The sequence below is a fragment of the Crocuta crocuta genome, unplaced genomic scaffold (genome assembly GCF_008692635.1).
Source record: "Crocuta crocuta isolate KB4526 unplaced genomic scaffold, BGI_CrCroc_1.0 scaffold556, whole genome shotgun sequence".
NCBI lineage: Eukaryota > Metazoa > Chordata > Mammalia > Carnivora > Hyaenidae > Crocuta > Crocuta crocuta.
This window is the reverse complement of record NW_027527436.1, coordinates 2,185,577-2,211,993: the sequence shown is the minus strand read 5'-3', so window position 1 is coordinate 2,211,993 and position 26,417 is coordinate 2,185,577. Positions and strand designations below refer to the sequence as shown.

The 26,417-nt window shown below is 39.0% G+C and overlaps 1 protein-coding gene across 1 annotated transcript in view; it reads left to right on the top strand.

Moving 5' to 3' along the window:
* Positions 1-26,417, top strand: part of USH2A (usherin) — a 717,315-nt gene that overhangs the window by 635,670 nt on the left and 55,228 nt on the right. Inside the window, exon 61 of the mRNA XM_077759473.1 lies at positions 23,382-23,609. Within this exon, the coding sequence (XP_077615599.1) occupies positions 23,382-23,609 (228 nt within the window). The remainder of the gene's footprint in view (positions 1-23,381; positions 23,610-26,417) is intronic.

Here is a 26,417-nt window from a genome sequence, read left to right as displayed (position 1 = left end):
TTAAATGTTTTATTTATTTCTAGGAGACAGAGAGAGAGACAGCGTGAGCAGGGGAGGGTGAGAGAGAGAGGGAGACACAGACTCTGAAATAGGTTCCAGGCTCTGAGCTGGCAGGCAGCACAGAGCCCGACGCGGGGCTCGAACCCACGAACCACGAGATCATGACCTAAGCGAAAGTCGGACGCTTAACCGACTAAGCCACCCAGGCGCCCCATAACCAAGCTTGTTTTTGAAGGATTTGATTCTAAGTGGTCTTGCCTTCATAAGCTTGCAAGCGTCTTTCACTAGCCTGGCAAGATGGTCAGAAAAGGGGCAGGGGGTGGGGAAACATTTGTAGGCTCATGCCTAAGCTTCCTAACCTTCATCATGTGATAGCATCCCTATTTTTCTTGTCAATCACCCCTGCCACCAATCTGAGCTCTTTTTCTCCCCTCTTCCTTGTCTAGTTGCACAAGGTAGTCCAAATAGCAAGGCAACAATTTTCTTCGTCCAATTCGGTGAAACTATTATGGAAACATTTCCCTCCTAAATCTCTGAATCAGCAGATCCCTGAGTCTTTGTTACGGTAAATACAACTTTTGCAAACTAGTCTTTAGTTCTTACAGTGTTGAAAAGATGCCTCCCCTCCTTTGCCTTTTTATTCAGTGCCTTCTGGGATTTTTGCTTCAGATATGAAGGTCAGAGTTAACTGGAAATTCCTTTTGACTCTAAGATTCTATGAGTTTTAAATATGTTTAATTGCTGAAATCCTGCAATGACTGATCTAATGCTACTGTCTAACTGCATATATCTAGTACATTTCTTACACACTGGTATTTAAATTGCATCCTTTCTGTGAAGTCTTTTGCTTAGGCCCCTGATGATTTCCTATGCATACACCTTTAGCACTAGTTTCCGTGTGTTTTTCTATGTGGTTTCATGAATGTGAGTCTTCCATTCTTAATGGGTTGCAGTTCCAGAAATCCAGGATTTGCATCTTTTCCACTCCTTTTTGTGCCTAGAACCATGCTAGAAAAAAAGTAGATGCTAAGTAAATATTTGACTGTAGATTTGACCCTCAGCACTTTTCTTTGATTAGAGCTTTAAACAAAGCATACAATTACATTTAAACAATTACCCTTAGAAATCAACAGAAGCCCATCTTTCCTTAGCTGCTTCTATGAGCAAGAATCGGATTCATAGCACTTTTCTTTAGTACCAACTATGAGCTAGGCCATTTCAGAAAGATCACTTTACTTAATCCTCACAAAAGTCAATTAATGACAGGAGCACCTGGGTGGCTTAGTAGGTTAAGCATCTGACTTCAGCTCAGGTCATGATACCACATGAGTTTGAGCCCTTCATCGGGCTCTGTGCTGACAGCTCAGAGCCTGGAGCCTGGAGCCTGCTTCAGATTTTGTGTCTCCATCTCTGCCTCTCCACTGTTCGCCCTCTGTCTCTCTCTCTCTCTCTCTCTCTCTCTCTCTCAAAGATGAATAAATGTTTAAAAAATTTAATAAAGAAATTGAAACAAACAAACAAAAAGTCAAAGAGAAAAATACTGATTGTTAGAAACCAAGACTCAGAAACTATAGATAATTTGCCTAAGGTCTTCCTAGTATGAGTAACAGAGCCAGCCCTTGAACTCAGGGCTTTTTATTCTAAGTTGACTGCTTAAAGCATGTAGACTCTCAACACCTTCTATCCTCAGTGATGAACGTTTTTCCAGCTTTGTTCAAATATCTATTAAAAACAATTATGCAAAACTAAAATCAATCTTTGGTTTGCCTACATGAAAATGAGAACCACAACTTCTAGCTCTCAGAAAAAAAATAAAAGTTGTTTTTATTTTTCATGAAGTATACTTAGCTTAAGCACATTTTCTCTTAAAGTGTAATGACTAAACCGTGATCATTTCTTTTTGTTTATTCATTTTAAACTCAAATAAAAGCAGGTAATCAATAGATAATAATCTAAAACTGGAGGATTTACAAGTTAATAAGCTTGAGTCAATAGATATTCCATAACGAAGCCCTCAAAGGTGAACCTGACATAATTTTCTTTACACTAAGCTGGTTGAATTAATGCTTTAACTTAATTCCAATATTAACTGAAAAATCCAAAGAAGAGAAGAAAATTTAAATCCTATTGTATTAAAATGTTTTCAAAGCAGCAACTCAATATTATGCCGCAAGTGCTTAAGTGTGCCACCAATATCTGTCTCAATCACCTGAGTATTGATTGTTGATAATCAGCTGACCCCCTTTGGAGGCTCATACAAGTAAGTTCTGGATGTTTCTCAGTGACCTATCTTTATAATATCTTTTCTCTCAGCCTCAAATGTCATCATTTTTGCTTCATTTTGTCTGCTTTTCCTGATTTATAGGGAGGAAAAAAGTTGTGTTTATTTGAAAAGCAACCTCTCCATTGTCCTTCAGATTACCATTCAGCCTGACTCCCCAGATAACAGAATTTACACAAACAGGCTTAGGTCAAAGACCAGAGGAAACCTTCCCAGATTCCCTGGAAAAAAGAAGTGACAAGGTATCTATGTCAAGATATGGTATAGGAAGGCTCCCACCTTCTGAAGTCTGGTGGTGGCGTTGGGGGGGGGGTGTGTTGAGAAGACTTTGGTGCAATACAGCACACACCTCCAAGTTTAAGAGCACAGACTCTAGAGTCAGCATGTGTCCACTCCAGTTCTGCCCCTTATAATTTTATGACACTTATTCCCATGGACAATTTACTTCAACCATCTTTGCATGAATTTCTTTATCTGAAAAATGAGGGTAATAACTATCTATTTCTTGAGGTTGGTTTAAGGATTGAATAACTTAAAATGCAAAGAGCACTTGGAAAGTGCATGCCATATAGTAAGCGCTCACTGTTTGAGAAACTCTTTAGGAAAAGACTGAAAGGCATAGAGAATGTATGCTAAGAACAACTGGAAGCAGCAGCAGCAGCCACTGGTCATAGTGGTCAGAGGTGTCCCTCAGAACACTCAGGTATGTTTGCACGTATAGGAGGATTAGGAGGAACTTGACGGAGGAACAAGGGGGAGAAGAAGGGTGGAAATGGTGGGGGAAAGGGAGAGAAGCAAACCATGAGAGACTCTTGAATGCTGACAAAAACTGAGGACTGATGGATGTCGGGGGGAGGGGGGATGGGCATGGAGGAGGACACTTGTGGGGATGAGCACTGAGTGTTATGTGGAAACTAATTTGACAATAAACTATTTGAAAAAAAAATTAAAAAATAAAAAAAAATAAAAACTCAGGTGTGCACGGCCAAAGTCCTGATGCCCATTGGTTCCCATCTCAACGACATCACCCGTGAGTTCTTAGGTCTGGTTTTTGCATTGTGCCATCACCAGTCTCACGACAGCCAGATGGCAGCGTGTTTTGGCAGCTTTCTAACCAGGCCAGCTTGGTTTCTAACCAGATAGCTTTAGCTTTCTGGTGCCATTGTTGTCACCCAGAACAAGTCACTTTGCTAAAGTCAATGGACTAGAAGTTATGCCCTGGCTTTTTACCATAGCGTGTCCTCTTCCATTCGGGAGGAATTCTCAGAAAACAGAACAGAAATCTCACTGATTTTTATGATGGACATTGTTTCACATTGCTTCATTTCTCGAATCACATGCATCTAACAATTTTACAACCGCTGTAGGTGGCGGTTGTTATATACATGTCATTTCCTGTGCCTGCACTAACTTGATCGATGCCGTTCACACTCTCGTCACTTCAGCTGAGTTATGTTCCCTGTTGGTACTACACATGTTGAGTTTAATTGCCACTTAAAATGTTTTCGAAAAGATTCACACTATATATTATTTGGTATAAAAACAGAAAGTAATTGTAGACATAAGAAGACACAGAAACAGCAGCTTAATATACGTTCAACAACAACAACAAACCTGTGCCCATACAAGTCTAAAGATGTCTTTCCACAAACGTAAAATAAAAATTCTAAGTGATAAGAAAAATAATCTTCATTAAGTTGGAAACATTTTTTTTCTTAAGGACACATAAAATACTAGTGTGTCTTGAAATAAATGGAATCCTCCGTTCAAAGAAATGAGGTATATGACAAAATAATTTTTTAAACAGCCAGCATATTGCTAATAAAATAATGTCTTAATTAAGTACTAAGTTAATATTTATGAAAACAAAATAAATAAAATTGAACTTGTATTCATTTAACAGAAATCTATGGAGCACCCAGAAGGCACCAAATGCATTTCATATCCTCAGTCCCTGTCCTCTATGTTCAAGGCCTAGTGGGGAGAGAAGGCAGGTAAATAAATCACCATAATGCAATGTAAGAATGCCATGGACAATATAAAGAGCAGAAAGGGGGAGCAAGTTGCTGCGTGGGGCGTCAAGAAACTCTTCCAAATGAAGATGACATTAAACTTGTTTTTAAGGATGGCTAGGAGTTGCCAGTAATGAAAGCACAATCTGAACAAAGAGGAAATCATGGGCTAAAGTAATCATTGAGGACTGTGGGAACCAGGCTCTCCGAGTCAGGAGGCTGAGGACAGGCTGTTAGGGAACAGGGGCAGAGCATAGAGTGGCAGAGGGTGGGCCTAGGGAAGGAAGCCACAGGAATTCATGCTGAGAAGGGCACGGTTCCAAGTTCTTCCCAACCAGATCCAGGCTATGGCTAACTTTCAAATGAGAAAAGTGTGACCGTGATTCCCCCACTTCACTATGGCAGTGGAATAGAATCAAGTAAGCGATGTTGGAAAGCACTCAGAAGTTGGGAGGCAGAAAATTATTTCTACCTTAAGGTACCACAATTTTCTCTCCTTGAAGCCGTGTGAACAGGCAATTAAAAAAAATCTGAAATCAGGACATGAGCACTCATGTAAGAGCAGAAGTTACAGAAAATAGAGAGAGAATAGACTTTGAGTGGTCCCTGACACTCACATTTAAATGTTTATTTTTTTACTTTGAGTATAGTTGACACACAATGTTATATCAGCTTCAGGTGTACAACAGAGTGAGTCAACATCTCTATATATTATACTATGCTCACCACAAGTGTGCTACCCTGTGTCCCTATACAATGCCATTAAACTATCACTGACTACATTCCCCATCTTGTACCTTTTATTCCCATGACTTATTCATTCCATACCTGGAAGCCTGTGTCTTCCACCCCCTTTCCCCATTTTGCACATCCCCTCAACTCCTTCCCTCTGGCAACTGTCACTTTGTTTTCTGTGTTTACAGATAGGATTCTGCTTTTTGTTTGATTATTCATTTGTTTTGCTTTTTAGATTCTGCATATGAGTGAAATTATATGGCATTTTTCTTTCTCAGTTTGACTCAATTCACTTAGCATAATACCTTCTAGGTCTATCCACCTTGTCACAAATGGCAAGATATCATCCTCTTTTATGGCTGCATGATATTCCATTATATATATTTATAGCATATTTATATATATAGTATAATATAAATATATAAATAGATATAAATAGATATACATATATCTCACATCTTCTTGAATCATTCATCTATCAGTGGACACTTAGGTTGCTTCCATACCTTAGGTTATTGTAACTAACGATACAATAAAGATGCAGGTGCATTTATCTTTTCAAATTCATATTTTCATTTTTTGAGGGTAAAAACCCAGTAATGGAATCACTAGATCATATGGTATTTCTATTTCCAATTTCAAAGAGACAAAGCTGTATTTCATGTGTTTGTATTCTATTCTTTCACTTTCTCTCTTTCTCCTTAAACCAGTCAGTTCTGTAACTAAATATTCTTGGCTAGAATATAGACTAAATCATGCCCCACCTTTTCTGTACTACAGATTGTAACTTTAAAAATCTGGGTGTCATATCTCTTGTTGAAAAATACAATTGATTTCTGGATTCAATTCTAATTTATTATTAGATGGTTTGGACTTTTTAAGCAGTCAATAACCATACTTCTTGGGGCACCTGGTGGCTCAGTCAGTAAGCGTTTGACTTTAGCTCAGGTCATGGTGTCATGGTTTGTGAGTTTGAGCCCCGCATCAGGCTCTGCGCTGATAGCTGGGAGCTTCAAGCCTGCTTCGGATTCTGTGTCTTCCTCTCTCTCTGCACCTCCCCTACTTCTACTTGCGCGCTCTCTCTCTCTCTCTCTCTTTCAAAAATAAATAATAAACATTTAAAAATTAAAAAATATATCCATACTTCTCAGCCCTTCAAGCCCTTATGCTTTGTATTAGTCTGGATAGTCTGGGATAGGAAATGATGTGGTAACAAATAAAACTCTAGATATCAGTGCTGAACACAGTAAAGGTGGGGAAAGCCATAGTGGGTGGGGCTGCCTTTCTGCATCTTATAATACCAGACCATGATAGAGTCAGAGCATGTTGGAGGCTCCATGAGATGTTTTTGAGGTTCTGGACTGAAAGTGGCCTACATTCCTTCTTTCCATGTCCCATCAGTCCTATACTTCTATTTATATGTGCGAGGAAGCTGAGGAATGTGGAAAAATAAATGGATTCTTGATGAACGCCAATAATCTCTACTGCATATCTCTTCTCCCTCTCTCTCTCACCTCTCTCTCGTCTCTCTCTCTCTCTCCCTCTCTCTCTCTGTCTCTTTCTGTCTCTCTCATTTGGGGGGGAGGGGTCTGGCATTGTCTAAGATTAACAGTACAGTAATGAATAGAGGGCATTCTGACTTTAATAGATTTTTAAATATTAATTCCAGTATACTTAACATATAGTGTTAAATTGATTTCAGGTGGACAATATAATGATTCAGCAATTCCATATATTACTCAGTGCTTATTGTTATAAGTGTACTCTTAACCCCCTTACCTATTTCACCTATCCTGCCACACACCTCCGTTCTGGTAATCGTCTGTTTGTTCTCTATAATTAAGAGTCTGTTTTTTGGTCTGTCTCTTGTTTGTTTGTTTTTTCTTTGTTCATTTGGTTTGTTTCTTAAATCCCCCATATGAGTGAAATCATACGGTGTTTTTCTTTCTCTGACTGACTCATTTCAATTAGCGTTGTATTCTCTAGAGCCATCCATGTTGTTGTAAATGGCAAGATTTCATTCTTTTTATGGCTGAGTAATATTCTATTCTGTATATATACCACCACTTCTTTATCCATTCATATACTGATGGACATTTGAGCTGCTTCCGTAATTTGGCTATTTGAAATAATGCTGCAAAAAACATATGGGTGCATATATCCTTTCAAATTAGCGTTTTTTTATTCTTTGGATATATACCCAGTAGTTAGATTACTGGATCATAAGGTAGTTCTATTTTTAATTTTTTGAGGAGCCTCCTACTGTCTTCCACAATGGCTGCACCAGTTTGCATTCCCACCAACAGTGCAAGAGGGTTCCTTTTTCTCCATGCCTTTGCCAACACCTGCTATTTTTTGTGTTGTTGATGGTAGCCATCTGACAGCTGTGAGGTGATATCTCATTGTAGTTTTGATTTGCATTTCCCTGATGATGGGTGATGTTGAGCATCTTTTAATGCAAGCCATTATATGTTTTCTTTGGAGAAATATCTGTTCATTTCTTCTGCCCATTTTTAATTGGATTTTTTGGTTTTGGAGTGTTGGGTTGTATAAATTCTTTATATATTTTGGATACTAACCCTTTATCAGTTACGTCATTTGCAAATATATTCTCCTACTCAGTAAATTGTCCTTTTGTTTTGTTGATTGTTTCCTTTGCTGTGCAGCTTTTTATTTTGATGTAGTCCCAACAGTTTATCTTTGCTTTTATCTCTATTGTTCAAGAGACCTATCTAGAAAAATGTTGTTATGGAAAGGGTATTCTGTCTTACTCGATTGATATATTACCAGTAAGATTTCTAAGGCTTTATCATTAAATGTGATTTGTGATATGACTTAAGTAAATGCTATTTATCAGATTTGGGATAATTTATTTTATTTTAATGTGGCTAAGAGATTTTATCATGAATAGATGTTGAGCTTTGTTAATTCTAATTAAGGTAATCAGATATAAATCAATTTCTAAGGGCTAACTCCAATATAATCAATTTTTTAAATATTCTGTTGGACGCTATTTGTTAATATTATGACTTTTTCATCTAATCTCAAGTGATTTCAGTCTATAACATGCTTTTTTTGTTATGTTATTGTCCAATTTTGATGTTATTCCAATTTCATATAATGAGTTTGGTATCTGGCCCATTTAGCCAATTTTGGTTAAACACTTTGTACATAATATCAATCATCTATTACTCATAGATTTAATTAAAAGCAATAACTAAAAAACATCACTGGTAAAACTCTCTGTTCCTGGGCCTTTTTGGAGTAGGGGGCTGATTCAGGATTTTGTTTTATTTTATTATAAAGCTGATTGATCTATTATTGAATACATTTATTTAAATTTTTCTAGAATCGTCCATTTTATGTACATTTTTACATTTATCATAGACTTGTTCACATTCTCCCATCCCTAAGGATAACTTGATCCATGGGGACCGAATAAGTTTCTGCCATCCTAAGACCTCAGACTGTCTGGAAAATGTCATTTTGTGTTCTATAGCACCAACTTCCCTATGCAAATTTCCTATGCCACCTAACGGTATTATTTATTCTTCACTGGGGAAAAGTATTATCTTTTTCAGCTCACCCCAACATCAGTGTTTGTAAGAACACAAAAACTGTATCATATTGTACTTCCTACAGATAAAAGTGAACAGTCATGTTCATTATCATATGACCTAGTTTATAGCTACATATATGTAAATAAATGTCTAAAGACCAAACAGTTAAAGTCAGTAACAAGGAAGAATTTACAATTTACTCATCAATTTAATGTACATTTATCTAATACCTACTAGGTCTTCAAAAAAAAAAACCATTTACAAGGATTCTGTTTATAAATTTAACTTAAAAGATGTGCTTACTTTCATGAGATACTATTTTCAAAGTATCATTCTCCAAATATTCTCCATAAAAGCCAGTGTGCTATGCAGTGAAAATGCCTTATGAGCTATTCATTGCTTTAGCCTTATCCATACATTCATTCATATCTTTCAGAGCTGTTTATTGAATACCTTATGTGTAGAAGCATCTCTTTGATACTGAGGATAATAACAATAAAGTCTAGCACCTAATGGGGTGCCTGAATTGCTTCATTGATTAAGGCATCTGACTCTTACTCTTGATTTTGGCTTGGGTCATGGTCTCATGGTTTCTGGGTTCAGCCCTATATCAGCCCAGAGCCTGCTTGGGATTCACTCTTTCATCTCTCTGTCCCTTCCCCCACTCATTCTCTTTCTCTCTCAAAATAAATAAACAAACTTTTTTTTTTTAATCTATCACCTGTCTAGTGCCTACTACATATCAGGCACTATTCCAAGGCTTAACTCACTAAAGTTTACAAACTCAAAATTTTAAGTACTATTACTATTCCCTTTTCACATATGAGGAAGTGATGAGAGGTTAAGAAACAGTCCTAATACAAAAGTTCACTTTGTAGTGAGAGGACAAACACACGAATAGACAAATGTAATACAGTAGAAGATCTATTTATTTTTTTTAATGTTTTATTTATTTCCAGGAGAGAGAGAGAGAGAGACAGCGTGAGCGGGGGAGGTCAGAGAGAGAGGGAGTCACAGACTCTGAAACAGCCTCCAGGCTCTGAGCTGGCAGTCAGCACAGAGCCCGACGCGGGGCTCGAACCCACGAACCACGAGATCATGACCTAAGCGAAAGTCGGACGCTTAACCGACTAAGCCACCCAGGCGCCCTTAGAAGATCTATTTAAAAAGGTCAATCAATGAGTAAATTCAAACCTCTTCTCTCCCACAGGTAGCAATATTTATGAAAAAGAAATTTGAGACTCTGTTTCAAACAAATAATTTTAATATTAATTGAAAAAGTATGTATTCATGCATTGAGAATCTCAGATTCAATTGCAAAGTTAGTATTGATGGATTGTAAGATCGTACAGGTTATTTAGACTATTTGAACTTTACGTTCAACTACAAAGTGAGATAGCAGAGTTTCATAATTCTTTGACTCTTTAACTCTAATTAAAAGTTTTAATAACAGGACTTATGTGTACATGGGTATTTCATATTTAATCACAAGTATTATGAGTGTATCAAAAGTTGGAAATATAAGATTCTTTTCTTCACTGTGTAAAAGTTCAAACAAATCTTTGATTAATCTTTCAGTGAAGCTGCCAATTAAAGTGGGGTACAGTGCAGTTAAATGGTACTCAAAGTGTTGTCTGTGAACCCCTTAGAGTCCCAGAAACTTTTTCAGGAGATCTTCCAGGTCAAACATATTTTCATGTTAATATTAAGACATTGTGTGTCTTCTTCACATTCATCCCTTCACAGTGTACAGTGGAGTTTTCCAGAGGCTACATGTTGTGTGATGATGTTATCACTCTGCTGGTTAATAGAATATGTGCTTCTGTATTCATTTTATTTTAAAGACTATTCTCAGCTTTAATTTTTAATATGGCAAATATTGGTGGATATAAAGCACATGAACAAAAGCTTTGGGGGCATCCTTTATTGTTTTTAAGAAACATATGTCCTGGGACCCAAACATTAGAACCACTAATGCAGTTGACAGTAATATTTGAACTCAATATAGGATGGGAATAAAATCAAAACTGTGCCACTTACCAGCAGTGTCACTCTGGGCAAGTAACTTAACTCACCTAAGCCTTGATTTCCTTATGAGTGATATTATCAACCTCATAGCTTTTTTGTGAAGATGAAATGAGCTAATGCATGTGAAATACTTTACACCAGGTTTGACATGTAGAAGCAAAAACTCTGCTCAAAAGTAATTATAATTACCTTCTCTTAGGAATGATAGGCAAGAAAATGGTAACTTTTCATTGTGTACTCTTCACTTGGAAGATAAAATTTATCAAAAGTAATGATTTAATTAAAACATTTTTAAAATTACCCTGTTCTTAACAGATAACGGGACTTGAAGTTTATCTATCACTTCATTTCTGGATGAAGCTTTATTGTCCCAAATTTGTCTAGGAAAAGAGCTAAGCAACCAACAATGGCAGCCTTAGTATGAATCGTGGCTTTGCTGCAGATGCTAGAGCCAACTCCAAGTTAATTGGCTGATAATCTGAGCACATCCAGATCTGTTTGCCATACGCGGAATTTTGGCTAACCTTGTTTCTACATGCAAAGCGAGAAGGAAGTCTTGATACTTAAATACATCTCCTGTCCTGAATTAACAGTCTCTTCGTTATTATTGGAGCATTCTTATCAATATACAAACATGTTCAAGTATCTCCCTTAAAAAAAAAAAAAAAAAGAATGTGACCCCACAGGCACCTCCAGCTACCATCCCCTTTCCCTGTTCTCTTTTAAAGCCAACTTCTCTAAAAGGGTTATGCTAATAGTCTTGCTTCTCCTTCCACACTTCTGGTTTTCTTTCTCCTTTTCCAATCAGAGTTCTGTCTCCACACTCCACTAACAGGCCTTATATCAGGACCACTGGCTACCAAATCCAAAGGCCTTTCGGTGTGCATCTTTACCATTTCAGCATCGTTTGACATAGATGACCACACCTCCTTTTACAAAACATCCTCTTCCTTGGCGTCCATGAGATCTCACTTTCTTGGTTTTCTTCCAACTTCACTGGTCATTTAGTTTTTGTTACTGCCTCCTCCTCTTCTGCTTGTGCTTCTCATCCTTACCCTGTCTCTCTCCCTAACTTTGGTGCTGGGCCCTCTCCTCTACCTATGGTCTCCTCCTTGATGCTCCCTAACTCTCTTCTCAGACTCCCCTTAGACCCACTCTGCACTCTCTTCTTCACCTCATCACTTCATTTTAAATTCTGTACATATTCATTGATAGCACAAATATTTTTTGAACACTTGCTCTCTATGAGGCACAATTAGAGACACTGGGATGGACCAGAGAATGAAACACATACAGATTTCTGCTCTAGTGGAATTTATATTCTAGTAAAAAGACAGAAAGAGTAACTAATAGTCATAACAGATAAATAGATTACATGGTATGTCGGAAAGGAATGATGACTGCTTTGGAAAACAGAAAAACATAAAGCAAGAAAAGGGGTTCCAAAATGGGAGGGGTGGGGGAAGCAAATGGTAGATTGCAATTTTATTTTATTAATATTTATTTATTTTTGAGAGAGAGATAGAGCATGAGCAGGGGAGGGGCAGAGAGAGAGGGAGACTCAGAATCTGAAGCAGGCTCCAGGCTCTGAGCTGTCAGCACAGAGCCTGATGCTGGACTCAAATTCATGAACCCTGAGATGATGACCTAAGCCAAAGTCAATGTTTAACTGACTGAGCCACTGAGGTGCCCCTAGATTGCAATTTTAAATAGGCATGGCTCAATGAGAAGATGAGCTGAAGTTACCCAAATGGACTTTGGATAAAGTGGGCTGTAGGCAGAAGAAACAGCCAGTATAGAATCCTCAAGACAGGAGCTTGTTTGGGGTGTTTGAGGAATCACAACAAGGCCGTGTGGCTGCAGTGCAGTTTGCATGTGGAGAGCAAGGTAAGAGGTGATGTCAGAGGGGAAATTAGATAATGGGCAAGAATAAGTTTTTACCCTGAATGACATGAGAGCTACCACAAGATTCTGAGCAAAGGAATTCTATGGTTAGACATGTTTCAAAAATATTATTCTGATTGCTGTGTGCATGGGGGTGGAGGCCGGGTTAAGGTTAAAAAGAGGGAGACCAGTTAAGTTGGCTATGGTGGTGAAGGAAGAGGAAGAGAATATATTGGAGCAGGGTGGTTATAGCAAAGGAGGTAAGAGCTGGTAGGATTCTGGATGTATCTTGAAGTTAAATAAGCCCAATATTATTTCCCTAATGAGGGAAAGAGAGGATGGATCCAAAGTTTGAGGCCTAAAACATGGAAGGATGGAGTTATCATTGATTAGGGAAAAAAGGAAGACTACAGGTGAAGCAGCTTTGGTGGCTGCATCAGACACACTTCTGTTGAGGGATGTGAGCACTGTTGGTATGGGGATGGGGATTTCCTGTAGGAAATAGAACTCACATAACTGTAGAAAGAGCTGGAAAAGTGAAACTCTGGAGAGAGGAGTAAGTGGATGGGTAGAAGAGCTGCCACCCAGCCAGTCTATGAAGCCAGGCATGAATGGCCACCTAAATGGGACTCTCAGGAGGAGATTTGTAGAGATGTCAAAGGAAGCTGTGCCTCTGTGTGACTACCATCCCGGTGAAGCCAATACCAAGAATCAAATCATAGACCCATGGCCACTGTTGGTCAGAGTCAGCAGTTGGAAGGAGGAGCCAGATATGGAGCAAAAGAGAATGAGGACAAGCTGAAACTAGGACCCCTGTGCCTATTTATCTCCACATCTAATCTCAATGAACTTCAGGAAACAATGGTTGCTGCTTGGCTTCATCCTCCAAATCCTCACCAACTTTAAGCCAGAACCATAAAGAGAGGGTATAGTAGTTTCCTACTGCTGCATAACAAATCACCAAAAACATAGTGGCTTAGAAAAGTTATGTATTTGTCATCTCACAGTCCCATGGGTCAGAAGTCTAGACATGGCTTAGTTTGGTCCTTTGTTCATGGTCTTACAAGGCTGCAATCAATGTGTCCATTGTGCTGCATTCTCACCTAGAAGCTTGACTAAGGAAGTGTTTTCTTCTAAGCTCATTCAGGTTGTTGGCAGAATTAATTTCCTTATGGTTTTAGGCCTGAAGGTACTGGGTTATTATTTTGACTGTTGGCCCACAGTTCCTAAAGGCCACCCAGTATCCCCTGCTACAGGGATATTCACAGCCCTCCCATAATATGGCAGCTTACTTCTTCAAGACCAACAGGAAAATTTTGTTCTCAGTCGGCTAAGATAGTGCCTCTTATATTCATGTGCATGACATATCATTTTGCATTGTTTAGAAGTAAGTCATGAGTCCTGCCTGAACTCAAGGGAAGGGGAATTGTACCAGGGTATAACTCACAGTCACCTTAGGGTGTGTCTACCACAGAAAGGGGATTCTAGATATGTAGTTTCACTTTAACCAACTTAACATAATACAAACTATACAGAAGGGATAATCAAGAGATCACTTGTTAAATTTGATATGTATTAGAAATAAAAGTGGAGAGGTTGAGAAAACCATTGGATTTGAAACTGTACTGGGGGAGAGATGTACGACTCTCAGGTGTATATTCCTAACCCAGTCTCTACTCAGCACCGGAGATTCAAAGATCTATGTGACATGTCAACTTCATAGGGCCAAAATGATTCCCTCCTTCCCCAAATCTGATACTCTTTCAACTTTCACATCTCATCAATCCACCCTTTTTTTCAAGGCAAACCCGAGTCCTTTTTGATTCTGCTCTTTCCCTTTTGTCTTCTACATTCAATCTGTCATAATTCTCTTTGCTCTACTTACAAAACATAAATCTATGCACCTGGTCCCACCTCTACCATTACCACTCCAGACCAAGTCACTGTCACCCCTCACTGGAATTTTGCATAATCCACTCCTCTTGACTCCTCTTATGGACTGAATTATGTTCCCATACAATTCATATGTTGAATCCCTAACCCCCAATGTGACAGTATTTACAGGTAAATACTTTTGGAAGTAATTAAGGTTAACTGAGGTTATAAGAATGGTTGATAGGACTGGAGTCCTTATAAGAAGAAAAAGAGACACAAAAGATCTCTCCCTCTCTCCGTGTGCATGCAGGGAGGGGCTGTGAGAAGACAGGGTAAGAAGGCAGCTCTCTACAACTAGTTCTCACAACTAGGTAGTGAGGCCTCACCAGAAACCAACCCTAATAGCACCTTGATCTACATTTCTGATCTCCAGAACAGAGAGAATAGAAACTTCTGAGTTTTTAAGCCAGTCCACTACATTTTGTTCTGGCAGCCTGAGTAGAACTACTGATACAACCCCTACACATATTCTCCACAGAGAAGCCAGAATGATCTCTTTAAAACATAAATGAACTCATGTCACTCCCTTGCTTAAAGGCCTTCAGTAATTTTCCTTAAAATTAGAATCAGATTCTCTAATGTTGGCCTACAAGATTTCACCATCTGGCTTCTGCCCTTGACTTTGACTCTATGCCGTGCCATTCTCCCCCTCACTCACACTAGCTTCTCTTTGTCAGCAGAAACACCAAGCTCTTGCCTTCCACCTGGAAGCTTCTCCTCCAGTTCTTCACATGGTTGGTTTCTTCTGCAATCTTGCCTAAATGGAACCTCATCATCGATCTGAATCACCCTTCTTAAACCAAGACTCTCACTCTTCCCCGCCTCCTAAACCCAAACTCTATTGCAACACTCTTGTTACCTTCATAACTTAACACAGTTTCTGTCTCTCTCTCTCTTTCTTTATTTTGCTTATCAATTGCCCATTTTTCCTCATTGTAAAGTATAACTCAAGAGGTTAGTGTCCATGTATCCTTTGCTTTCTGCTGTGTCCTCAGAACTTTGGAGGCTGCTTATTACACAGGAAACCCTCAATAAATATCAAGGCTTGCTTAATCAAGGATTGAATAAATACAAGACTATGACTGGAATGAAACCCTTTTAAATATATTTTAGTAGTTTTACTAGTATTGCCATAAAATAGCTTGCCAGAGTAGAATTGCCGGGTCACAGAGTATGCACATTTTTAATTTTGATAGATCAGAAGTACTGCTTTTTAATATTTAGTGTGACTGATTTGCCACTTTAAAATTTAATTATCACAAATTTAATTTTTTCCCTCTTCTCTTTTGAAAAATGAGCCATTTCGAAACCATTCTTTTTTTTCCTCCAATGTTTTTATGATAACTGAGGTATCATAGTTCATTTTGCAAGAACTCTAGATTGTGCTTTATAGATTAGATTGATAGAGCCCATTTGTCTATGAAGAAAAAAATATGTGAATTGAATCTTCTTTTTGCACTGACCCCCCCATTATAAAATGAATGATGTATTCTGAAAGAGAAAAAATGAAAACCCTCTTCTACATATATTTTCTGAGTGTAGATATTTTGGGGAGTAAAGGCATAAAAGTGCACTTTAACAGCACTAGTGCATGAATACTCCAAACTGAACATTTTCACTTTGAGATTTACAGTTGCTACAACAAAGGGCCCCTGAGTAATCACTTATACATATACATATCACAATTACTTAAAAGGAGGATATGCATTTATATGTTCCTGAAATCTTTCAAATGAAGCCTTTAAACAGTCGCTGGAACTCAGAGCTAGGAATGCTTCACCACCTGTGTGTACATTTGATTGGCCTTATGCTATATTGTAGTCATCAGTAGCGTCTCTAACCTTTTCCAGCTGCTGTATAGCTGTTTTATATGCACAACGGACTGGTGCAAGGGTGTGGACGGCTCTCCAGAACATGTGCCCCTGTCAGAAAAACATAGGCCACGTACGTGTGATTCTGATAGTGGTCCGGGCAGAGGACCGTATAACTGGCTTCAACTCAGCTGAGTTTTTAATTTTTTTTAATGTTTTATTTATTTCTAGGAGAGAGAGAGAAAGAGACAGCATGAGCAGGGGAGGGTCAGAGAGAGAGAGGGAGTCACAGACTCTGAAACAGGCTCCAGGCTCTGAGCTGGCAGTCAGCACAGAGCCCGACGTGGGGCTCGAACCCACGAGCCGCGAGATCATGACCTGAGCGAAAGTCGGACGCTTAACCGAATAAGCCACCCAGGCCCCCCTCAGCTGAGGTTTTAAAACCTCCACTTTGATTGTGATCAAAACACAGACATTTGTGTTGAAAGAATAATTACACATTTTAAGACAGAGCAAACATTCAATAAAGATTTTTAAAATCTTATTCCTAGGAAAATACTGCCCTACTACCTTTTATATATGACAGTCCATACTTATTTGCTGAATAATGTTTAAACAAATTCATTATTTAATTCTTGGCAGATTTTTTTTGTTTTATCAGTCACTGACCATAACCTATACCATGATAGGGCAGAATTTTGAAATCGCTTTATTCTCTCAAGTTGCAAAGCTCTTTATACCAAATTGGTTCTTAAAATTTTGCCTGATGTTGCTCGGTGTTTCTCAATCAATTTCATCCCTAAAAAGCAGGGTGACTTTCACGACTCTCTTTAGTCTTGCCGCCAGTCTCTTCTCCAGCTGTAATCCCCACTGTTCCCCGCACATTCAGGACCCCACACATGCGACTTCCAGCTCTTTCCCAAACATACCCTGCATTCTTCCTTATGCTCTTTCTTTTAGTGGCTCACATGTTTTCATCTACTCAAACTCTGCGTCTTTTTTAACTTCTATCAGATTCCACCTCCCAAGTAAATCTGCCCTCACTCCTCAACCTCTCTCCTTTCCCATCAAAAGTGTCCTTTCAGTATTTCCCTGGCACTTAGCTAACTCCAAATTGTGTGTATCTATATTTATTATTGACCTCCTCTAGTAGATGATAAGCTCCTAAGAGTCAGGAGCCTGTGTTTGCCATTTTGTATCCCCCACAGTAACTTTGTAGAATCTTGTGCCTATCAAATGCTCAGAAGTGTTTAAAGAATTGAATGGAGTTGGTGACCAACAATACTAGACGTTTCTACTAGCCGTTTTGACAGCTCAGTCATGCCTCTTAGCAATGCCCCCTAGTGCGTGCACACTCTTCATGCACGTAAAACAATAAACCATAAACCTAAAGGGTGTTTTCTTCTACCTTGCTTGTATTCTGAGTCAAACTTTGATTCTGGAACAATTCTACATGTATGTGTGTACCATCAAAAAAATGTCTTTTCCACACCAGCCAGGAGGTATGTAGGCAGAGATGGCACTGGTAAAGTGAATACATGTGTGAAATCAGTGGACATTTTCTCTATTAATATTTTGCAGGTTTGGGAGTCTCATTCTTAAATAACTATGGATAAGTAGTCAAGGCGGATATTTGGCTGTGGGTAGTAAAAGAGCACTTCTGTATTGAGACTGGTGTGACCTGTACAAAATGAATCCTAAATATGTTGATCAACTTTGGAGAATTAAAAATTAACTTTATAAATGGAAAGGAAGAGAGATCTCTAGAACCCATGCCTCAAATGATCTGGCTTTCAGAAATCTACAAAAATATTTTGTGTTTATTTGTCAACATTAAAATGTGTAAGTCACCCAAATAACTGGATGTACTGTCCAAAGCCATGACTTTTAGGTAATAAGAGCTTTTCTCACTTCTGATGTTTTATTTGTAATTTAAACCGGGAACTATTTTATAACCATTTGTTAATTGTATCATTATGACCAGCAACCTATTACTTATGGTAAAACTAAGAAGCAGCATCCAAGTGGTTCAACTAAACAGAGGTTGATATAATTAAATTTCATTTTCTCGGAAGCTCTCTTTGTACAAAAAAAAGCAAACTTCTGATGTGACATATTCTCTGGGTGTTGGCATTCATGATAATTAACAAAGAGAAGGAAGAATCTTGTGACTGGGTTAGGATGTATAGGCTAAAAGTAATGCATTTTAAAATGAGGATCCCATAGGGCACCTGGGCAGCTCAGTCGGTTGAGCATCCCACTCTTGATTTCAGCTCAGATCATGACCTCACAGTTGGTGAGTTCAAGTCCCACATCGGGCTCTGTACTAACAGTGCTGAGCCTGCTTGGGATTCTCTCTCTCTCTGCCCTACAATACTCCCCATCTCTCTCAAAATAAATACATACATACATACCTACATAAACAAACAAACAAATAAATAAACAAACCTAAAAAAAATGAGGACCCCAGGATGAGGAGTATAGACAGAAGAAACCTCATCATCTGGGAATGAAGTTGATGGTGACCAGGAAGATTAGTGGCTTCTGAAAAGTAATAACCATACATAATACTGTTTATGAGCACAGCAGTGCCTGTATACCACTGTTTGGGTTCATTACCGGAAGCAGGGTAAAAAGATTCCTAAGGGCCAAGGTAAGTGGAAAATGCACCACAAAAACCAGAGGGGAAGCTTTGGAAACTGCTGGATCATCAGATCAATAGACTCAAAGATGACTAAGTTAGGTTGCTTTATGCAGTTTAAACATTTGTGCAGGGAGTCTCCCCACACAGCCTTTTATTGACAGCTACAGATCAATGGTAATTTTTGATCATTTTCAACCTACATAAACCTATTGACCCCACGGCCACCTTTGGGGCACTTCAAGTCATCAAAAATAATCAGAGGAGATAGTGTAAAATTGTCAGACTGCTGAAGACTCCAAGTAGTTTTGTGTGTCCCCAGGAGCAGAGTTGAGAGGTTAAAATGTAGTTCAAATTGCCTGCAGAACCCCAACTGGCAGAGTGTTCCAGAGAGTCTTGTCTTCATGTCTCATAAAAGGATGCACTGATTTGTATCCAGGCTCTGACCCTCATGCATAAGAGTTCCTTAAAAAAAAAAGCAAAGTCCCATTGGAAATATTAGTTTGCAGAGAATGGATTATTCCTGTGTTCGTCTGTTGAATAATTCTTTCCATCTGCTGCCTAACGAAAGTAGGTAATGTACTTCTAGAATAAAAATATGAATACTAGAAGGATGGGAACATGGAAAGGACAAGGACAAGTGGGAAGTGAGCACAAGCTGGTAGCCCAGAGATCAGGGATAACAAGAAATCTATCTCCTAAGAATAGGTAAGATAGAAGAGTGAGGGAAAGAAGGAGCCAAATAATGAAGAGGATGGAGTAAGAGTATTGAATCAAGAGCATCTCCATAGGGAAAGGAGGAGAGCAGGAAGGAGAGGAATGAAAGATAAAATAGTTTTTAAGGGCATCTGGGGGGCTCAGTTGGTTAAGCATCGACTTTGGCTCACCTCATGATGTCATGGTTCATGAGTTTGAGCCCTGCACTGGGCTCTGTGCTGACAGCTCAGCCTGGAGCCTGCTTTAAATTTTGTGCCTCCCTCTCTCTCTGCCCCTCCCAACTCGCTCTCTGTCTCTCTCTCTCTCTCTCTTTTGAAAATAAACATTAAAAAAAAATAATAATAATAGTAAAGAAAAGAAAATGGTTTTTAATGATGACTTTTACTAGTCAGTAGGAGACTATGGAGAGATTACTGAGACTTCCTTCTCCAAAGGAAGAATTTTTTAAATGTTTATTTCTATTTTTTTTATTTTTATTTTTTAATGTTTATTTTCAAGAGAGAGAAAGGCAGAGCATGAGCAGGGGAGGGGCAGAAAGAGAGAAACACAGAATCTGAAGCAGGCTCCAGGCTCTGAACTCTCAGCACAGAGCCCGATATGGGGCTTGAACTCATGAGCAGTGAGATCATGACCTGAGCCGAAGTCAATGTTCAACCAACTGAATCACCCAGGTGAAACTCCAAAGGAAGAAATTTAATCTTAAACACTTAAGATAGACAGTGCTCAAGAAAATCTTCTGAATTTAAGGAAAAACACAAGTACTGAACAAACAAACAAGATACAACCCCATCCACAGAATGAACTGTGCCCAAATTTTACAGCAGGATTCTAAAATAGTGACTGTTGGTGTTGGAAATCCATTCAAGAGAGAATAATATAAATGATTTCCTTAAATGTCGAAGAATATACTGGTAAGGATTTTCTTGCTACTTTAAAATTTTCTTCATGTTTTTTTCAGGTGGACTTTACTAAACATTGACAAAAACCACATCTATTAATGAGCTTTATTTAAGATGTGTGTTTGTGTGTGTGTGTGTGTGTGTGTGTGTGTATGTAGCTCTTCAGGAGAAACAACATATTATGGGAACTTGTCCTCAATGTAAATTTATGATATAAAAATTCTCTACATTTACGCATGAGATTGTCTTTCTTTTCTTTTCTTTTTTTTAAGATACAAACCAAAGTAAGCAGAACTATTGTAATCATCTTTTGTAGGAGTAATCTCGGTGGCAGGCATGCATGAACTTCAACTTGAGATCTGCAGGTCATATTTCTACATTAGACGGCGGAGATTTTGAGGCCGGGGCATTTTGAATCCTTTTTGCTTTCTGAGGATCTGAGCTATAAATGTTTATTAAAAGGATCTATAATGAAATCAGTTTTGTTATTTTTTTAATGGTTGCCTGCAATGTGTTGGATGAGTGAATGCTGGTTGTTAATCATTAAGTACTCATGTTACCAAAAGTGTTTGATAGTATTGCCATCTAGGGGCTGAATGGAATTCTCAGCTCTGAAATAAACTGTAATTGAGCAGGTGCTGCTATTGACAATATACATATGTTTTTGCTTTATAGCCCACATGCTTTTCATGTTTCTTATGACAAAAGCTATCTCTAAATGTCCCCCAACAGCCTACCTTTTTTATATATAATCTGTTAGAGGTGATTACTATTTGCTTTGGAGCTTATGCGTTTTTGGCATCTATTACTGAATATTCTGAACAAAGAGTTTTTCTTTTTTGCATTATTAATCTTGTCCGTATTTGCCCTATTTCTACAGAAAAGGAATCATTTATCAGAAAAGAATGTTTGTAATCAGGACTTGTAGCATCTTCAGATTTAATATTCATTATGGACTTTCTAGTTCTGAGCTATATTTATCTAAAAGACCAATCCAATGTTGTGGAGAAATAAGTCTTAAATATTTATGATCTAACTTTTAATATTTTAGAAAAGAGAAATTAGTATTTCTATAAAATTTGTTTCAGAGTCTGGTCGCTTAGCAAATGTTTAAATATTAAAAGATTTCAAGAGGTTAGCATGTAATATCATAATGGGACTTATTGAAAGAGGAAAATTAACTTTACAAGTTTTTGATAAATAAAGGAAATTATATTTTCTCTGCGTGTGTTTAACACACAAGAGGAGACATTAGACAGTTGAAACATAACCAAGAATGTGAGGAAATGGTGTCAAGAATTATCTCTGTGATGGGTTTTGTTTTTTTTTCTAACCAGTATTTTGGAAACTAGTTCCGTTCAAATTTGCTAGCTTGTTTTACATTCAAAATGATATTTGGATGCCTCCAAATTAGGGAGAATTTCCATTCACATAACTTTGAGGCTTTTGGGTACCTACTCTTAGAAATAATTTCCTCTTCCCTACCTCATGTTGTTTCCCCTGTACCCACCAACAAGAGAGGAAAATTGAAGGCTATCTGTCATATTTAAACATCTAATAAACCAAACCTCATCTCACATACTATTAAGTATAAATATCCAATTAAGCCAGTCAAAACGTCCTCATGATTAGTCACATCCAATGGGTGTGATATACAACAGAAAGTGGTGTATGTGTGTGTCTGTCTGTGTGTCTCTGGGTATCTCTCTGTGTGTGCATATGTGTGTGTGTGTGTGTGTCTCTGGGTGCATGTGTGTGTGATTACCTATAGACACGTTACTGGTCCACTTGCAGACATAGTCGCTATCTGTAAACAGATATGTCCATCCAGTGCAGATGTAGAGAGAGCACCTCAGGCTCTTTCAAAACATGAAGACTTTTAGTTCCAGTTTTTAGTGATGTAAAATATGTTCAATGTTTTCCCCAAGCAGAAAAAAAAAAAACCTCATTCTGCTATCCTTTTTTTTTTCCCCTTTTAAGTCAACAAAAAACAAATTCTCAAAGCCTACCTAGCAATTACTTTTGGTAAGTTTTATAGTTTTAGTTATGGTGTTTTTAACAAATGAGAATATTTTCACATATATATCACTAGCAGACTTCTCTAAGGGTGTGCATTTATAGTTCAGGTAGCTCATTGCTTGTTGCTTTTGTGTTTTTTGTGTTTCTTTTATTGCATTTGTAAGATATAAATATGCACCAAGAGAATGAAAGAGGGAGATTGGGGAGGTGGAGAGAGTCATATGTATAAACAAATAGTACAGGATATTAATGAAAAAGAATTAGGACTGTCCCAGTTAAATCTCCAAACACTTAAGACTATCCCATTCCTTGTCCTGCAACTTGGTACCACCGATTTCCATCATGAGTGGGATCCAGCACTGACCTGAAGTATCACAGATATTTTTTTTAATATTTATTTCTTTTTAAGAGAGAGACAATTCGTGCATGAGTGGGGGAGGGGAATAGAGAGAGAGGGAGACACAGGATCCAAAGCAGGCTCCAGGATCTGAGCTGTCAGCACAGAGCCCGATGCGGGGGCTGAACCCACGAACCATGAGCCAAAGTCAGACGCTTAACTGACTGAGCCACCCAGGTGCCTCAAGATTTTTTTTAGTGTTGTATATCACATTCTTTGGGTGCCAGCTCTGAAAAGGCAAGGATCCCATTTGATCCCTACGTTGCATATGTCTAAATCACACATTAGATAATATATGCATGTGGTAAGAACAAGAAAAAAACCCACATTGTTTTCTTAATAATTCAGAACTCTGTTGTGATATTTGTGCTGCCATTGCCATTGTACCTTGGCCAGAGAATAACCTTCCAGCAATTGTTAGCAGCTCCTAGAAGAAAACTAACCTGTTAATTTTCATTACAGGGTACAAGCCATCAAGCCCACCTGTTTGGGTTAGAACCATTCACAACATATCACGTTGGAATTGTGGCCACAAACCAGGCAGGAGAAGTTTCAAGCCCTTGGACTATGGTTCACACCCTAGAATCTTCCCCAAGTGGACTGAGCAACTTTGCAGTGGAACAGCAAGAGAACGGACGAGCATTGTTGCTACAGTGGTCGGAGCCTGTAAGAACCAATGGTGTGATTCAGGTAACGTCTACCCTGAATATGAAGTCACTTTTGGTGTTCTCCAGATAAATAGATGAGCCCTGACATGCCATCATGTCGCTGTGGGAACACACCCTTCACAGTCGGTTTAATTCTCCTTGATAGCTCCTCCAGGCACTTAATCATAGATCAGACAAAATTGGCTCCCATGTATTATGCTTCCTATGAACCCAACACTGGGCTAAGTGCTCTCCGTGGATTATCTCATTTAATTTTCACATCAGCTCTACCAGGTAGGTACCACTAAACTTCATGAGGTATAATAAAGGCTGAATAATTGCGCAAGCCCACATTGCAAATGACCGAATTGCAATTTGAAGTCAGGAAGTCACACCAAAACTGAACTCGAAATGACTGTTCTTACTGCTTCCTGAGTTATCCTGCCCAGTTATTTACTCAAGGCTTGCCTATCTTATGCGTTGAGCAGAGCCCTCTAAGCAGAAGACGTGAAGCCCCAAATGTCTGCTAACTCCCCCACCTCCATATATAACCATGAGGAGTTATCTTATTAATGTCACAGATATGTCTCACATTTCACTGGTCTATGAGCACAAAGAAAGTTGCATTTCCATTATTAGACCACATTTTGATACTTTGAACCATCACCCACATGAAAGCCAGCATTCGTCTCCCTTTGTAATGTTCCTCCGCAGTGGTGGGGGACTTACCTGTCAGTCTACTACTGCCTCTAGCCCTGGACCGGCATTTGGCCCTCATCACCTACCTTCTGCAGAATTCCCCAGCCCACAGCTGCCCAAGTCCCTCTGCCCTCCCTTACTGCTCCCTCTCAAGGTGGCCAAGAGTCCCCTGTTAATGCTACACAGAACAGTTAAGACTAAGCTGTAACTTTGTTGAAAGCTTCACTGAAAACCCAGTAAGGAATATGACAGCAGAAATGACCTACGGCAACAACGTACAACTGTAACAAGAGCTCACGGGCCGAGGCCCATCCTCATGGGCCTCCATGGAGCAGCCTTACTGCTTAGTCCAATGGCTGCCTCTCAGCGGAGTTCCGGGCCTGGCGCAGGCAGCAGAAGCAAGCGGCTTTCTAGAAGCCTGCTTACATGTGACAGAGCCTGACTTCCCCCACTCGAGGACAGGAGGCTTGAGCGAGAGGATCTGTGGTCTTAAAATCCAGCCCAGAGCCCTAAGATCTCATCAGAGAAAAGAATCTCTCTTCAGGCTCATCAAAGTACCTCTCTTTGTGAGTGTTTGTGTCCCATTCCAGTGTCTGCCTTTTCCTGGCATGATTGACAATAGAATATCTACTCCTTTACCTTCATTTACGTTTTGCCAAATATTTATTGAGCTTCTACTAAGTACCAGGCATCTTTTCAGGAGTCAACATGACAGGCAAGATCCCTGCTAGCATACACCTTACCTGTGTGTGTGTGTGTGTGTGTGTGTGTGTGTGTGTGTGTGTAAATAAACAGTGGGGGGTACAGGGAGGCAAACCAAAAGCTAGTACACAAATAAGCAAGAGAACTTCAGAGCAGGATGAATACTATGAAGAAAATTAAACAGAATAATGTAATTATGCCTGCTCAGGCTATTTTAGAATGGATGATCATTTGAATTGAGTTGACATCTGAGCTGAGTCCTGAATGACAAGACCGAGTCAGTCATGTGAAGATATGAGAGCAAAATGTTCCAGACAAAGTGAGCAGCAAATGCAAGGCCTGAAGCCAGGAATGAACTTGATGTATTCAAATAAAGGGAAGAAAACACTGTGGTTGAAGCACTGGGAGTGAGAGAAAGATGAGATTGGCAGATTGGTAAGAGGTGGACTGTGCCCAATGTTGTGGGCTGTGGTGAGTTCGGGATTTATTCTAAGGGCAATGAAAAATTACTGAAGGTTTTAGGCAAAGGTGTAGCATAATCAAATTCATGTTTTTCAAAATCACTCTGGCTGCTCTGTAGAAAATGGACCCTAAGAAGATCAGTGGAGTTTAGGAGATATTAAAAACTCAGGGTAGAGTGAGGGGGTGCTGTGAGAGTAGAGGATGTGGGTGGAGTGGAGATACACCCAGAAAGCAAAGTTCACAAGATCTGTCAATGGACTGCATGTGAACATGAAGGAAAAGGGATATTTTAGGCCTTGAATCATTGACAGGGAAGGGAAGGTTGGAAAGTCTACAGGTTTGAAGGGGCATGTAGGCAGTTGGAGGTATAAGTCTAGAATTCTCAAAGCAGTTCTTCACAAACATAAATACATATATTTGGAATTCATTAGTATATAGGTGGCATGTAAAGCCATGGGCCTGGAGGAGATCAGGCATAGAGAATATAACTAGAAATGATGAACGGCAAGGATCAAGTTCTGGGGAATACAGAAATTTGGAGGTCCAGAGGAGGAAGTGGGCCCAGCAAAGAATATTGAGAAGAGGCAGGCAAGGTAGAAGGAAAAGTAGATGAGCAGGGCATCCCAACACTGTGGAAAGAGTCTGTTGAATGCTGTTGAGAGATCATGTGGAATGAGGGCAGAGAAGTCACCCTGGATCAGGAAACGAGGTAATCACTGTGACCTTGACAGGAAAGTCAAGTGGTGAAATGAGGAACCTGGTTGGGATGACCTGAGGAGAAAATGGGAAGAGAAGGAATGGAGGACAGCAACTCTTTAAAGAAGTATAGGGTACAAGCAGAGAAACAGGGCAGTAGCTGGCGGACTATAGTGTCAAGAAGTTTTATTTAAAAATCAATGAAAGATACTAGAGTACATTTAAACACTAATGGAAATAGCCCAGTAGACGGAGATCAATTGGCGATGCAAGAGATAATGAGAATGATTGC